The 17586-nt window shown below is 42.8% G+C and overlaps 1 protein-coding gene across 1 annotated transcript in view; it reads left to right on the top strand.

Moving 5' to 3' along the window:
- Positions 1-17586, top strand: part of rragd (ras-related GTP binding D) — a 47320-nt gene that overhangs the window by 13488 nt on the left and 16246 nt on the right. Inside the window, exons 3-4 of the mRNA XM_063183930.1 lie at positions 3807-4006; positions 8007-8121. Of these exons, the coding sequence (XP_063040000.1) occupies positions 3807-4006; positions 8007-8121 (315 nt within the window). The remainder of the gene's footprint in view (positions 1-3806; positions 4007-8006; positions 8122-17586) is intronic.

Consider the following 17586-nt stretch of genomic DNA (forward strand, 5'->3'; position numbering starts at 1 on the left):
GAAGTGGGGTGCTTTTAAAAATGGAAATCCTCCATGCAAATTTGATGACACCGAGGGGAGTCTGTGTCCAGGTGCCCTTGCATTGTGAAAGAGGAACCTTTTTTCCATTCCAGTAGCGTGTATCCTTGACCCTTGGACGGCCGCCATGCTGGGCACACACACACACACACCATGCTAGGCAGTGCCACAGCCGCTGCCGCTGCCGCCAGTACCTTCCAGGCCCAGTGAGATGATGCGATATTCATAGCCACCCGCAGCCCACCGCACTCCATAATAATGATGCAAGAGGTGAATGTGTGGTGTTCACCAGGGCTGGACTGGGGGAGAAATAAGGCCCGAGCACTTTTGGGTGAAAGGGCCCCCCCCCATAATAATTAGCGACGCAGAACTGACTCACCGGTGGGCATTGCACCCTCGTGGGCCCCTATTTTCTGAAATGCAAATTAAAGACAAATTGTTTACATTTCTGAAAATAGGGGTCCATGAAGGTGCAGGGCCCACCGGGAAATGCCAGGTATGCCAGATGGCCAGTCCAGTCCTGATGTTCATGTGTCCAGGCCAGAACCCTTTGCAGGACAGAATCCTTGCTGCTTTCCCTCAGCCTACCTATAAAAAAAACAGTGTTAATTCATGACTTCAGGAGTGGATTTAACATGGTCTCGAGTGTATTTGGTATTTGAATTCACTCTGCATTTGTTTTTTTACTCTGTACTGCCTACAGCAACCCTACATAGCCAGCCTACCTAACTACCTTACTATGCGGTCTGTCAGATCCCATGGTGTCTGGTGCACGTTCTCTGCACTGTCTGGACCATAGGCCATGTGCAGGTAGTGCCTCAAAGGTCAACATGAAAGCCATGTAATATTTATCGTTGTGATAAATATTAAAAGAAGCAGGTAGCTGGCAGAGGTTACTGTAGGGAACAAAAGATGTGGTATAAACACAGTTTAAATTCAGCTATTTCTAGGGCTCAGTGGTGCATCCCTCACATTGGCAACACGGCCAGCTGGAACTGAACATCCACTTCTACTCTTTTTAGAGCAGATCACTCAGATCCCAGCCGATCCAGCTCAGGGTTTGATTGAAAAAAAAACGTAATTGCATTGCATCATAACAAGATTGCCATGGTATTAGCAAAAGTCTTAAATTACGTAACAGATTACGACCTGGTCATTACAATTTTGTTAACAATAGACTTATAATAGAGGCCCCGCATGAAAGGGCTAAAGTAATGCATGAGAGTCAGATATTGACAGCCGTGAGTTACCAAGGGCTCCCCCTCATACCAGAAGCCACTGAATGTAATGGTAGATAGCGAATAGTTTGATGATATATGCACCATGTTGACTTCCTGACAAATCAAAATTTGACTTGGTTCCAATAGCTTGAATTAATTTCTGATATTGATTCAAACTGCTATGAGTTGCTGGATTGAGTCCAAATAGAAGTTAAGGGTTAAACACTGCACAGTTTATTCAGTGTTCATTTGCATTGGTGCTGTGATAAAGATGGGAGCTTGAGGGCTGGTGTGAACTAACAATAGCCAGCTGTCACTGTACCTACTTGAACGTTAGTATGCTCTTAGTACACTAGTATTGCTATTATTGCTAGTAATGTGCGCGTTGTGTATGAACTATAATTATTACCTCGACTGACATGAAGATGTGTCGATGTTGTCCTAATACTCTTACAGAAGTACTCTTATAACAACACTATTACATGGGTTCAACTATGTAATATCACACTACCAGTGTTGTAATTACATCTGTAAGAGTACTGCTGCTACTTCTACTTTATACAACTCTGCCTCAATTAGTGCACATTAACGATAACGAAAAATTGGTGTGGTAACACACCAATACTAAAAGCAGAGATTCTTTAAGTATATCTACTCTCTCTGCTAAAAGTGTGCTTACGAGTTCATTGGGGCTACCATGTGACCAAATAATACTACTTTATTCTAAAATAAGCATTATTCCCATGCTGTTGCCATGGAGATGACCAAAACACATTTAAAACACAATCCCTTTAATAATATAAACTAGGCCAATATAATAAGAAGCATTTAAAATATTAAAAAACTGTCCTAGACTTTCCTCTTCTGTCTCTTAGGCAGTACTGTATTTTGTTGTTCACCTGGATGTTTTGTACAGCTTCACATGCCAACGTGTGGCATGTAGCAATCCTCAATCCTGTATTTAAGTCTGTTCTGTATTTATATCTTTACACCTTCCGCTCATTGCCATAGCAAAGCAGTGAATAGGCAATCATTGTATGGTGCAGGCTTTTCTTTTCTTTATATCCAGTAGTGCTGAATGAGGCCATATATAACCTAAGGTGAACTTTTGAGCTATGTTGAAGAGCTGAACATACCGTACAGTACATCATCATTAGTGTTGCTGAACATTTAATTAATGGGCAAAAGGCCTGAGCCGCATACCATGCCCGGCACTGCATAAAAGCCCATTAATTCTTTTGACACAAGAAACACCTCAGTGCTCCTTTTATCCTTTCATACAGGTATGTGCAAGAGAAAAAGCTTATTTTAATGTCACTGTATAAATGTATTCTATGTACATACAGGTACTCTATTCCTTGTATTACATTAGATTAAAGGGACACTGTGTGAGATGTTTAGTTATTTACTTCCAGAATTCATGCTGCCCATTCTCTAATGTTACCTTTTTCATAAATACTTACCACCACTATTAAATTCTATTAAGTATTCATTATGACTGGACAAATTGCACTTTTCATACATGGAAAGGGGGATCTTCTACATGGTCCTCCATTTTGAATTTCCAGAAATAGCCATTTTTAGCTGCAAAAATGACTGTACTTGGACCATACTAGAAAGTATTTGTTTGTTACTTTGTAAACTTTCATCTAAAGATCAAATTTGGCAATAGGCAGCCCAGTTTCAATGAGCAGCATAGGTGCAGTACCTTTTTTGACCATTTCCTGCACAGTGTCCCTTTAAGCAGACACTTTTATCCTAAGCAAATTCTACCTTCTCTACTGGTATGTTTGATTAAGCATATTAAACCTTCACCCATCACCTCAGGAAAGTGTGAATACACTGCAACATTTCTTTCAGGAAAACGTTCCAGGATTTTTTTCCCCAGAAAATTTCTTTCCAAGAGTGTTAGACATGAAAACAAGTCAAAACAGTCAGACTCCCTACCACCCAGCATTAACCCCAAGACAACACATTTGTCCCAAAAAATGACGAAAGACATGGCCATGGGCATTGGACACTGGCTATTATGGACAGATGTCAACCATCAACAATCAATCAGTTTACCCCATAGGGTTCCCATAGCACATATAGGGTAGTATATGCACAACAGCAAGGACTAAAATAAATAGACGACAGATAAAAAGCTATACAAGTGGCATCCCTGCTCAAGCCTGCAGAAACAGGGTGCATGATTAACATTTACATTTTTTTGTCTGTTTGTTAACAGACTCTAAATGAATGTGTAAGATAATGAATATGTATGGTGCAGGTTTAGCCTGCCCTCTTGGCATATCTTTGTACTAATTTAATTCGTACAGAGCGTCTGGAATGAGAAACAATGAGAAACTATTACTGGTGGGAGGGGTGAACTAGATTTACCCCTAATGTTTATTTGTAATCTATCATACTGTATACTGCATCATCGTTATCTAGCACCAGGAATAATGTCCTCCCAGAAAACACGGCCCAGACGTAAAGTTGAAGCTAGTTTTTTAACTGCTTTCTCAAAGGCCCAGGCTAGTTTCCCAATGGACTTAATCTTCTTTCTTCTTGTACCTCTTCCAGGATGACTACGTGGAGGCCCTGAGCAGGCTGCACCTGACGGTCACCAGGGCCTACAAGGTCAACCCGGACATCAACTTCGAGGTGTTTATCCACAAGGTGGACGGGCTCTCGGACGACCACAAGATCGAGAAGCAGAGGGACATCCACAAGAGAGCCAACGATGACCTGGCCGACGCAGGATTGGAGCGCATACACCTCAGGTGAGTGGCAGCAGATAATCACCAGAGCCCCAGGTGAAAGGCCCTATACGGTGGCGCTAATGGTAGGGCACTCGTCTACTACACGGCCGATCCTGTCTGATAGTCACCAATAAATGCTTGAAAAGCCCCCAGAAATACTTTAAAAAAAGATCCCCAGGTGAGCTCAGGTAGACAGACCCTCCAGGTGACTAAGGCGTCTTTTGCAGTTGTATTCAAAGCTACTGGCTCTCATTTACCATACTATCATACGACGGAAAATGTGCATATATATGAACTTTATTACAGGCTCTAGGCCCAATAGGCAGACACACATCATATTATACATAAAAAACAATAACATTTAAAATAGGCAGGAAAAGAAAAGGAAGAAAAAAAAACAACAAGCAATAATGCCTAAGCATATACAAACATATCTGTCATGACCGTCTTAAAAGGCAGCCATACCAATGCTTCCACATATATGATTGATATCGGATAGAGCTGCATCTGGACTGGAGCTTGTTAGAATCATTATAATACAGTTTTTAGACTTATCCAGTCGGCACATGAACTTAAACATTAGGTTCCTCAAGAGACCAGGTACATACAAAGTCCTGAGTCACAAAATAATTTACTAGCACTGCAACTCCTATAAATTGAGAGTATGTTAATTTCTGCGCAAGGCCTGCCATTTGCCAATTTCATCGGAAGATTGAATTTCTACAATAGCCAACGAGAACTAAATTCCTCTCAGAGTTTGAATATTTGAATGGTGTGCTATGTTAATTTGGCATGTTAACAAATTATTGTAATCATAAGAGGTTACTAATTTGTGACGTGACGTACTGTATGAATCATTATTTACCATTCAACTCATATCTAGGTTTTGGTTGAAGGTTGGCACATGGCCAAGAGAGGGTAACTCGAGACCACCAATATTTTTGTCCCAGGCGAGTGAGTCATGACTGGAATTGATCTTTCTGCACCTCTTACACATGATGGTGTGAAAATGGGCATACCTGTGCAAATGTCGATGTTATCCTCATTTGTTTTTTGGATTTTATGAGAACTGATTTTCCAAATGTGATTTGGAGCAACTGGCTACACTATCATGTGCGCCTGCACCATCCATGAATGACTGTGCATTATTGGCTACATCAGTTAGATAAATGACCATTAATGTGCAAGCTGTGACAGAATGTCTAAAGTGAATGTAACATGGTCTCCGGCCCCATATGGCCTGCAGGCACGCATCCCTCTTCATTTTTTGTAGTCAGCTTAAGGTTTGGGCGCACTGCAAGTCCTAGATACCACTAGTCATCTCCTCACATAGTTTCGTATACAATTACTATTCAAATATACTCATTCATAACTGTAACAATTTCTACTCATCCATTTAGCAGACGCGTTTAGTAAAGGCTATTCTCTCATGGGACATTCCCAGATAGTTCAGGGGAGAAGCTACACTGTACCGTGTGTGCACACATGACACAGTGGAATATCAATACAGCTTTCATTGGTCACATAGAAACTCTACTTCCCCTTAGAAATGGTATGGGCTGTTTGTTGGTCCGTTTCACATAGGACCCTTTCTTTTTTACCTTATTTCAAATAAAAAAAAATATATATTTTCTGTTGTAGGCTATCAAACTTTTCATTAATCAGCAGAATTAGGACAGGAATCAGCCCCCTTCCATACTGACATCTGGAGTGCTGCTGACTGCAGTTGTTAATTATGTCCACGTTTTTTTTGCGTTGTTTGCTTTATTTTAATATGTGGTTTTAATCTGTCAATCATCCAGAAACGTGGCCGGTATAGCCAGTTTGTGTCTCTCCATATTGTAAACTCAGGGGTACGGTCTGCTTCTCGTAGTTTTACAGAAGTGTGATTATTCTTATTACAATGTTTTTCAGACACGCTCGCTCTTATGATGGGATTGGTGTTGTACATATGTTTTGTAAATCTCCCGTGAGGCCTGTGGCACAATGATTTCTCCTATGGCACAATGATTTCCACTCTGTTTATTTCTAAATTGTGAGCACTGTATATATCGTTTTTCACTGTTATTTATTGTCGAATATCGAATAGCATATGGTCCTTCAACAGACATTAAAGACGCCTTGACCTTGATTTCAACCCAGTAAATTCAGGCGAGGGTGACTGGTAAAAGCTGCAGGTTACATACAAAGAGCCAGACAGACAGACGGAAGGAGAGGTTAGCTCTATGCCATTGCTCACAGGCTCCTGAGAGACTGTCTGTGGAGATCAGAGGATAGGGAGGGGATGGTGAGACAGACGGAGAGAGTGACAGGTTTCCTCAGTGTGCCATTGTTCACAGGCTCCTGGTAAAACTGAGACAGAGAACAGAGGCTAGACAGAAGGGTGGCAGCAGCGTACTCCTTTCCGTGAATTAAATGAATACATAAAAAAAAACTTAAACGTGCATTGAAACTTTGGAAGCGTACGTCTAGCGTCGCCACAATTTTCTCTGAAGCGGTCCTGCTTTGAATCGGTCTGCTCCAATTCTCCAGGTGTTTTGTTGTTTGAAAAGAAGCGTCATTACCAAGCAACAGGCTCCAGGTATTGTGATGGACGGTGGAACTGAGCGATTTTCTTAGGCGACTGGTTTAGGCGCACCAATCATTGTGGAGCAGTTACCTGCTTATTCGCCATGCTTAATGAACCATTTTTTTCTGCGTGGACCCCCTTTTTAATCGATAACTAATTTTGCATCCCTTGTGCCCCTTATTCAAAATGCAAACATGTTCTTGTCCCTTAATATGGCAAAATTCACCTGAAAAGTAAACACTTTTATAAAGCATATAAAATGAATTTTGTTACTAACCAATTTATGGAATGGTTATATTATATCATATGAAAGCATATTTTCAAGGTTTTATGCAAATATTACCTTCTCTCCGCGACATCCTTTAATACTTACGCAACTATCATTGGGGTCCCAGCCCCCAGGTTGGGAACCACTGCATGGCCACATACTCTCCCTTGAGTCTGGATGCTTTGGCTGAAATCTGTTTGCTGGGTTGCTATGCAGATATAAATGGCATTGCATTGGTGCACTGCTTTTCAGCCATTCCTTGACCGGTCTGTTAAATTCTTCTCTCCGGTGCACTCTATTTTTAGACCACTCATGAACATCATTATAACTACATTTCCATGTCTGAGAGGTTGGTTTTCCTTAGTTTCTTATTTTTTTCGCTTTCTTCACTTTCTTTTTCGTCTTCTTCTTCTTCTTCTTCTTCTTCTTCTTCTTCTTCTTCTTCTTCTTCTTCTTCTTCTTCTTCTTCTTCTTCTTCTTCTTCTTCCGCCTCTTCTTGTCCTTCATCCTCCTCACCTGCTAGAACATTTTCTTCTTAAGTGCAGTCTATGTTTCTTATTATTATTTTATTTCAACATGTCGTGCCTCTGCAGTATGAACACACAATGTTGAAAGACATGCATCTGGTAGCCATGACGTACGTACATGTGTGTGTGTGTGTGTGTGTGTGTGTGTGTGTGTGTGTGTGTGTGTGTGTGTGTGTGTGTGTGTGTGTGTGTGTGTGTCTGTGTGTGTGTGTGTGTGTGTGTGTGTGTGTGTGTGTGTGTGAGAGAGAGAGAGGTGAGTATGTATATGTGTGTCAATGTCTGTGTGTGTGTTTGTCTCCCTCTCTCTGTCTCTCTATCTCTCTCTGTCTATGTGTCGTCTGTGTGACTGTGTGTGTGTGTGTGTGTGTGTGTCTGATTTTGTGTGTGTGTCTGCTTGTGTGTCTCCTTGTACCGCGCACGTGTGTGTGTGTGTGTGTGTGTGTGTGTGTGTGTGTGTGTGTGTGTGTGTTAGTGAATGTGTGTGTGAGTGTCACCTGCCTGTCTGTGTATCTTAGTTCCTCATGCAGTTTCTACCTGACCAGCATCTATGACTGCTCCATCTGTGTGTGTGCCTGTGTGTGTCTATCTGACTATCTGTCTGCCTGTCTGACTGTCTGTCTGTCTGTCTGTCTGTGTGTGCGTTTGTTCCTCTTGTAGTTTCTACCTGACCAGCATCTATGACCACTCCATCTTCGAGGCCTTCAGCAAGGTGGTGCAGAAGCTGATTCCACAGCTCCCGACTCTGGAGAACCTGCTCAATATCTTCATATCCGTAAGTGGTCTCACGTGCGCGTGTGTGTGTTCGTGCTTGTGTGTGTGTGTGTGTGTGTGTGTGTGTGTGTGTTTGTATGTGTGTGTGCGTGTGTGTGTGTGTGTGTGTGTGTGTGTGTATGTGTGTGTGTGTGTGTGTGTGTGTTCGTGTGTGTATGTTGTGTGTCCGTGTGTGTGTGTGTGTGTGTGTTCGTGTTCGTGTGTGTGTGTGTGTGTGTGTGTGTGTGTGTGTGTGTGTGTGTGTGTGTGTGTGTGTGTGTGTGTGTGTGTGTGTGTGCGTGTGTGCGTGTGTGTGTGTGTGTGTGTTCGTGTGTGTGTGTGTGTGTGTGTGTGTGTGTGTGTGTGTGTGTGTGTGTGTGTGTGTGTGTGTGTGTGTGTAAATATGTGTTTTCATGCAGCCTTCTTCATAACTGTAAGTGCTTACTTTACGTAAATGCCACATGTTGCTATCTTCATATCTGTTAGTGCCCTGTATTTCATGTCCCACTCCCCTCTTTCTGCTGTAGTAAGCCAAAAGGCAAGTACTGGAACCAGAAAACGTACTTTTGTCAGAGCTTACTTTAGATTGGATATCTGTAAGTGCTTCACGTGTGGCATTCACGTGTTTCACGTGTGGCATTTTCATATCCTTAATTGCATGGCTGCCTCTGTACAAGCCTTTCTGCCTTACTGAGCCAAAAGGCAGTACTACTGTAAGTACAAAACTTACTTTTGTCTGGGCTCACTTCAGATGTTTCATTTGTCGCTTTTTCATATCCGTGAGTGAATGAATGCCACCTCTGCACACGTCTATCTGCCTTAGTAAGCCAAAAGCCAGTAACTAAACATTTGAACAAAATTGGGCATTTGTCGCAGTTTCCTTATGACTACACTTGCTGTTTCAAGAAATATTTAAGACAAAGCATGGAGCTGAACAACAGCTGAATGTGCCCTCCAACAGTATCATGGTTTCGCACCCACTGTGAGTTATTCCATAACCATACAAACTGGGTTTGGCTGGAACGTCCTTACAGTAACAGTAGGATCATGTGTGTGTTTATTGTGTAATTTCAGTGTGCTTTAAAGCTTTGTGCTTTTAACACCTCATTTCTCCTGTCCTGTGCTTTCGAACACGAGTCTGTCACAATGAAAAATCGATTCAATTCCAACATCTACTGTGCCCTATCCTCCTAAAACCCATTGTGATGAAGTCCATATCCCCCGACCCTAGAGTCCAGTGTTGCCAGATTGGGCGGTTACCTGCCCAATTGGGCTGCTTGGGATGGCAGTCTTTGGGTAAAGATGGGAAAAATCAGCCATTTGGCGTTTTTTTCCTGCAATTTTATGCCCATAGAAAGCGATGCAATTTGTTGAAATTGGGCGGAATTTAGAGCTTCCTGGCGGTTTTAGAGCACCTTTTGGGCGGGATTTGATCAGACACATCTGGCAACACTGCGAGAGTCTACACGCAGGTGGCAGTGTTCATTACCTTGGACAGAAGAAAGGTTTCCTTGACATCACATCACATCACATCACCACAGGAAACGTGCAAATTACATTTCGCACACGTCAGAAATCGGTTTGTCAAGCCAAACATGATATGTGATTCTTGACTTCCGAACGTTTTCCAGATACTATGTGCTGTAGAGTGTGTGTGTGTGTGTGTGTGTGTGTGTGTGTGTGTGTGTGTGTGTGTGTGTGTGTGTGTGTGTGTGTGTGTGTGTGTGTGTGTGTGTGTGTGTGTGTGTGTGTGTGTGTGTGTGTGTGTGAGTGTGTGTGTGGGCATGCGTGCGTGTGCATGCGTGCGCGTGAGTGCATGCGTGGATCGTAAGAGCTAATATATAATCTGTGATTGAATTTTTATTTGATAAGATCAGAGCTTTCAGGGAAATATGGTTAAGACAATAAATCCATGTGCACGGATAAGCAATGAGAAATGTAATGCATTTGTCTTGTTGGGTTATTGGTTTTACAGTATATGTGTATTGTGTTGCATGCATTATATCATGGACTGTGAAAGTGCATATTATGGGCACACACACACTCACAGATAGGCCTGCATGCACACATGCACGCACTCTCTCTCTCTCACACACACACACACACACACACACACACACACACACACACACACACACACACACACACACACACACACACACACACACACACACACACACACACACACACACACACACCCCCACACACACACACCCTTAACACCTTTCTGTATGCACCAGTACTATACACACAAATACACCCATGTGTCCTTGTATCTCTGCTTAAGTCGAGGATAGAGTTTGTAATCTTGTTCGGGATTAGTTGCCCAACCAAATGTACAAATCTGATTATAAATATGTTTGTTTTTGCCAGATGATGGCAGTAGAATGCAAATAACTGCAGAGTATTTGAAAGCAAAAAAAAAACATATTAGTCTGTAGCAAGCCTCTCTTCAGCTTAGCATTATTCCAGCTTTTAGTTGTTGTTTTTGTAAGTTGCACTTACAGTACATTTAAAATGTATCGATTGTTTCAGATGCTGCTTGTGTGGATTCAAATGTTTGTGAAGAAGGGTAATTGATGATTGCTGGTGGTCTTTTGATCTGTAGGCCAGTTGTAATTACAGTAGCTGCACAGTAATCAGTGGACGTCTTTGTCCAGCTTTCCTTTCAAAGCAAAGCCATCATCAATGCCCACTGCTGCCCCATCTGATACTGGAATGACGTGTGTGTGTGTGTGTGTGTGTGTGTGTGTGTGTGTGTGTGTGTGTGTGTGTGTGTGTGTGTGTGTCTGTGTGTGTGAGTGTGTGTGTGTGTGTGTGTGTGTGTGTGTGTGTGTGTGTGTGTGTGTGTGTGTGTGTGTGTGTGTGTGTGTGTGTGTGTGTGTGTGTGTGTCACTCTGTTCTTGTCATGTGAATCTCGAGTATGTTTGACTATTTTTATACATTTTTGTTTGGGTTTTGGATGATGGAGGTTCATTCACGCAATGCATCATGCATAATGGAATACAGTAAAACGTTGCATTATTCAACTTTATTTTATTTTGAGTAATGTAAATGCACTGTGTCCTTGGAAGTCAGTACAGTGTGAGCTTTTAGCTCTTGTCATTATTACAACTTGTGCGTTTTAGAGAATCACACGGCTACCCGAAGCAGAAAATGCTGCTTAATTCAAAGCCATTTCAAGCAGACAAGTGCTGCACGCACGCCGCTGACCTGTTGTGCTAGGGCTCATGGGTAATTGGCCTATTATGCGGACTTGGGCGCCACTGGCACATTATAATCAACAGGATTTGAGTCCCAGGCGCTGTCAGTTTAGTCATGTGTCAGTATGGATAGAAGTGTTGGGTAAAATCTGCCAGCTATGTCCTCCTCACGACACGCTAGGGCAAAGTTTACTTATGAAGCACACGCCACGGCTCCAGATCCCGATGTGTTTCGTGAATAAATGTAAAAAATTAGGAAAGACAAAGTTAAATATATAAATCAGAGAGATAGAGACCTAGAACTCGAGAGATGTATGCAAATAAATGTAGAAAGTCTTCTGTCAGGCTAATTTAAATGTACATTGTAATGTTCATTCAATAACATACTACGTTTGTATATAAATAAACTGACAGGTCAGGGTGTTCACCTTTTTCCTTGGTGTTCATCATTGTAGGGACTCTCAAACTCAAGGTTAGAAAGTTTACACTGTTTATTTGGCTACAATGCCTACGCGTTTTGGCCCATATGACCTTCTTCAGGCTGTACCAAGGGTCCTTGCGTAGGCATAGCTGCCAAATAAAATGTATGAAATATTCAAGTTTGAGTGCCTCAGGTTTCCTCTATCCTGCACTGTAGAATAGTTAAGACAATTATCATTAACATAATGTGTTTTGTTTCATTTGTCGTTGAATAGAGTTTATTGATTCAGTAGCGAAATGTCTTCCTTTGTGGTGTTACGTTGAATAGAGTTTATACGATATACATTGTACTGTAATGTCTTTCTTTGTGGTTTGTACTTTGTATATATACAGTTTGTCAAGGGTGGTGCATTTTTTTTCTTCATTCTTTATTTCTTAACAATGTTACTGCTGCTGCACTCCACTCATTTGTCTGCAGTAAAAGTTGAGAAAGCCTCATTTAGGGAGTCCAAACGTGGGGATGCAAATGCACCACTGCATGCCCCTTTCTGGCACCTATGCAGTGTGTATGTACAGTATGTATGTATGTATGTATGTATGTATGTATGTACATGTATGTATGTATGTATGTATGTATGTATGTATGTATGTACATTTATACAATAGTTAGATCCGGTCAATTTATTTTGCGATGTCTGATTGGACGAGACGCGTTCTACTGGCATTCTACGCGTCGGTAAGGAGGATGATGTCTAGGTGGACATCATCCCCGGAGACTCATCACAGGTAGAAATCACTCCGCGTATGGAGAGGGCATACGTAATGCAGAGAGCGAGGATGCGCTCTAGTAGAATGTGGGTTCAAAGACATACAGCGCACCACCACTGGATACATTTGTTTGTCCAACATTCTATTCGGGCGCATCCTCGCTCTCCGTGTTATTCTATGCGGTGTGGTATAGTCTGGAATAGAATGTTGCTGACTTCAAATAGACACATAGCTACTGTACAACTGGTAAACAACACAGACGGCGATAAATAACGTGAGCAAAAATGGAAGATGATTTATTCAATATAAACTTCAATTTTATATATGAAGACTCGGAGTCAGAGGCAGAGGAGGAGGCCCCAATACAACAAGGCCTGACCAGATGCGCTCCGCTGCGTAAGGACGAGCTGGAGAGAATTGAAAAAAGTCGCCACGAAATTAACACAGTAAGACAGACGTCGTGGGCTGTGAAATCGTTCAATGCGTGGTTGAAGGAGCGTGGCATTGATATAGATTTAAAGACCGTGTCAAAGGAGAAATTCAGCCATGTACTCCGCGAGTTTTTCGCAACAATTCGCACATCGAAGGGTGCTGTCTACGGTGTGAGCAGCTATGCTGGACTGCGCGCAGGGCTCAATCGTCACCTAAACGAGCCCCCCCTCAACAAATGCTGGAATTTAATGCAGGACACCCAATTCATATCAGCGAACAATATGTTCAAGGGGGTCCTTAAACAACTGAGGAGGGCAGGGAAGGACAAAGCGACGCACCATCAAGCGATTTCCCCGGGTGACCTGCAAACACTGAAAACATCTCCAGCGCTGCAGCCCAACACCCCAAGAGGCCTGCTCGCCAAAGTGTGGTTTGACATACAGCTACACTTTGGTCGCCGTGGCTGCGAGGGGAACCGAGATCTGACACCTGACTCTTTCGTATTGAGAACGGACGAAAATGGGAACCAGTACTACACCATGTCGTTCAACGAAGAGACCAAGAACCACAAAGACCCACTAGAGCGCAGCAAGTCATCAAACCGAGGGGCCATGTACGCACAGCCGGGGAACCCCCTCTGCCCAGTGGCATTGTTGAAGAAATACCTGGAGAAAATACCCAAAGCTGCCAAAGCGCTGTATCTGCAGCCGAAGCGTTTATTTGTCAACGACAGTACTACTTGGTACACAAATGTCCCTCTCGGGAGAAACCAGCTTGGGGGCATGCTACCCAGGCTGTGCGAGGAGGCTGGGACAACCGTCAGATACACAAACCACTGCCTAAGAGCAACGACAGTCCAAATGCTCTCGGATGCCGGGCTCGCAGCGCGAGAAATAATGGCAGTAAGCGGACACAGGTAAGCGCATTTGTATAATGCATCGTTAAAAAAAATGTTTTACCATCACCGCAGCAACCTTGTTTTAATCGATTGTCGTTTGCGCATGTGTTTAATTTTTTTTCAGGTCGGAGAGCTCTCTGTCGAGCTACTGGCGGCCCACACAGGACAGCAGAAAACGTTGGAGCCACATTCTAGGCAATCACGCAGACGGGGGAAACCAACATAGGCCTACAGACATGGAAAACATAGAAAGCCCAGTATGCGTCAACCGGGAACCATTTGCCAACCGGGATATATGCGTCAACCGGGAGCCAAGTGAATCCCCCTCTGCATCGTACATCAGCGGCTGCACAGTCCACGGAAACATACAAATAAACGTGTACAAATAAAAGACTTGGAACTACTTTATGGAGCGGATATGCCAAACAATAAATAGCCTAATGTGTTTGTGGAAAATGTGTTTTGTTTTTTTCTTGTTATTATTATTATTAATATTTGTATTATTATTATTAGGCCTATAATTATTAAAGGAACTATTGTATAAAAGCAATTTATACAATAGTTAGATCCGGTCAATTTATTTTGCGATATCTGATTGGATGAGACGCGTTCTACTGGCATTCTACGCGTCGGTAAGGAGGATGATGTCTAGGTGGACATCATCCTCGGAGACTCATCACACCTAATAATCACTCCGCCGTGGATAGAATGTAACCAGGGCCGCGCATTTTGAACTCGCCATCATTCTATCTCATAGTCTACTGCTGAGAAAGTGAATGTAACCAGGGCCGCGTAGTTTGAACTCACCATCATTCTATTCCATTGTTCTATGCTGGACTAAGTTGGGCGCACGCACGCCCGCATGACAGAGCGTAGGCTATCCCAGTTGGTAGCTGGATTCTGGCAGAGAGCAATATGACCCGAGTGGGAGGGATGATGTGCACTGACATCCTCCCTGGTGTGGTTCGGCCATTGGCACGAAGCCGAAGGCTATTTCACTATTTCGTAGTCTTTTGAAGGCAATCTAACATGTAGCCTGATAGTTTCAAACGGGGGATATGCGAGACAACGGACACTTTTTTGACACAGAGACAGAAAGGCTATGTCAGTCTACTGCAGTGTATGAGAACCGCTATAATCGGATCTCATTTAGTGCTGCGGGAGAGGGAATGACGAGGAAGATATGCTCTTAAAAATATAGCCTAGGCTATCAGCAATTGCCGTAGGCTACACCACGTGCAAATTAGTAGGCTACAAAGTGGGCATCTGGAAGCAAGATACCGTGTGCCATGCGATTTAAAATCATGGCCGCTTGGAACTGGAATGAGTTGCCTTTTCGTTTAGGAGGGAAAACGCGAACCCCTTTCTCGGGTTCGCACCCACATCAGACGTTTGCATGAGAAAGTGTTTCAGCAACAAAGTTGTAGCCTGCAGTAGCCTAAACTTTAGCAGACATCGGGGTATCATAGGCCTACAAGGGATTGATTTGTGTGGTTGTGCGTGTGAGAACAGCGCTCGGATCTCATGCGGCACTGGAGAGGAGAGGACGAGGGGGGGTGTCTTTACGCAGCTAGCAGCAAGTTTGCGGTCCACAAAAATGTGAAAATCAATATCGGCTGAAAAAGGCTTATAAAATAGGCATCTAACTAAAATGTTGAAGTTGCACCGTGTTTTCATTTATCATGCATCATTTTAGTAAGCGAAGCCCAGTAGCAGTCCACACAGAAATGCACTTCACACCGTTTCATGGAACTTTGCGCGCTGGCGCTGTCAGCTTGTCAGCTCGTCATTGCATAGCAACCATACAATCAATTCGGAACTACTTTGCTTAGCGGAGCAGGTAAACAAAGTATGATTAAGGTAACTAATAAACACGAATTCGAATATTTATTCTGGTATTTTGTTGGCAAATGAACTATTGTATAAAAGCAATATGACCCTCGTGGTCGGGATGATGTGCACTGACATCCTCCCTGGTGTGATTGCCGACGGCACTCAGCCTTCGGCTTCGTGCCTATGGCCGAACCACACCAGGGAGGATGTCAGTGCACATCATCCCTCCCACTCGGGTCATATTGCTTAAATAACCCTCGTGGTCGGGATGATGTTTAACGGATATCATCCCTGGTGTGATTGCCGACGGCACTCAGCCTTCGGCTTCGTGCCTATGGCCGAACCACACCAGGGATGATATCCGTCAACATCATCCCTCCCACTCGGGTCATATTGCTTAAGTATGTACAGTGGTGCTCATATGTTTACATACCCCAGCAGAATAAACGCTTTCTCTGCGATTTCTCACAAAATATGAAGGATTACACAAAACCTTTTTTTTCACTCATGGCTAGTGACTGGCTTAAGATATTTATTAGCAATATTCTGTCTGTACTCTTTCAAAAGCATGATCACAACCCAAACTACCCAAATGACCCTGTTCAAAAGTTTACATACCCTAGTTTCTGATGCTGAATATGGCCCTGTTTAACATCAGGGACCGCTCTAAATTGTTTGTGGTAGTTGTGGATAAGGCTTTTAATGTTCTCAGATGACAAAACAGCACATTCTTCCTGGCAGAATGGTTGTTTCCTATAATATCTTTGGGTGTCTTGCTGGAACCTCACATTTGAGGTTTCCCATGAGTGGCTCAATGATGTTGAGATCAGGAGAGTGAGATGGTCGCTCAAGAACCTTCATTTTATTCTTTCTGAAGCTAATGACGGGTTGATTTGGCTTTCTGTGTCGAAATATTGTCATGTTGGCACCGTTGGAATTTCAATTCAGAAATGCAATATGAGGAGTTTGGTTGGAATCAAGCCAATGGGCAAGGGGATCATTGCATTGCAATGATCATTGCAAGGGAAATTGTTCAGGAGGCATAGGACAACCAAAAAATAACTTCAGGTGAAATATAGGACAACATGAAAAATGTTGGCACTTGAGGAAAGATGGGCTGTTGGGGGTTGCCAGGAGAAAGCCATTACCACAAAAATGCAAACATGTTATTTTGCATATGATACACCAAATAGCACAGTGAGAAGCATCAAAATGCCTGTGACAAAGTCATTTGGAAAAATGAGATCAATATGGAACTTTTTTAGGCCACTATTAACAGTACCATTTGGAGAACAGTCAATGGAGCCTATGATGAAAGTTACACCATACCCTTCTGTGAAACATGGTCTTGGACCACTGATTTCATGGGGACATTTGAGTTACAAATGCATTATACTTTTGATCCATACTCGCAGAATGATGAATACATTGCCCTGTGAAAAATACTGGAGGAAACTTGACACACATCAGCCTTGAAACTGCACATGGTCCATTGTTTGGACATGCCAACATGAAAATATTTCAACACAGAAAGCCAAATCAACCCGTCACTAGCTTCAGAAAGAATAAAATTAAGTTTTGAGCGACCGTCTCACTCTCCTGATCTCAACATCATTGAGCCATTCAGGGGAAACCTCAAATGTGAGGTTCCAGCAAGACACCCAAAAATATTATAGGAAACAACCATTCTGCCAGGAAGAATGTGCTGTTCTGTCATCTGAGAACATTAAGAGCCTTATCCACAACTACCACAAACAATTTAGAGCGGTCCCTGATGTTAAACAGGGGCATATTCAGCATCAGAAACTAGGGTATGTAAACTTTTGAACAGGGTCATTTGGGTAGTTTGGGTTGTGAATAGGGCTGTCACGGTGTGAAATTTTAGGCTCACGGTTATTGTGGCCAAAATTACCACGGTTTACGGTATTATCGC

The sequence above is a fragment of the Engraulis encrasicolus genome, chromosome 19 (genome assembly GCF_034702125.1).
Source record: "Engraulis encrasicolus isolate BLACKSEA-1 chromosome 19, IST_EnEncr_1.0, whole genome shotgun sequence".
In the NCBI taxonomy this organism is placed as follows: domain Eukaryota; kingdom Metazoa; phylum Chordata; class Actinopteri; order Clupeiformes; family Engraulidae; genus Engraulis; species Engraulis encrasicolus.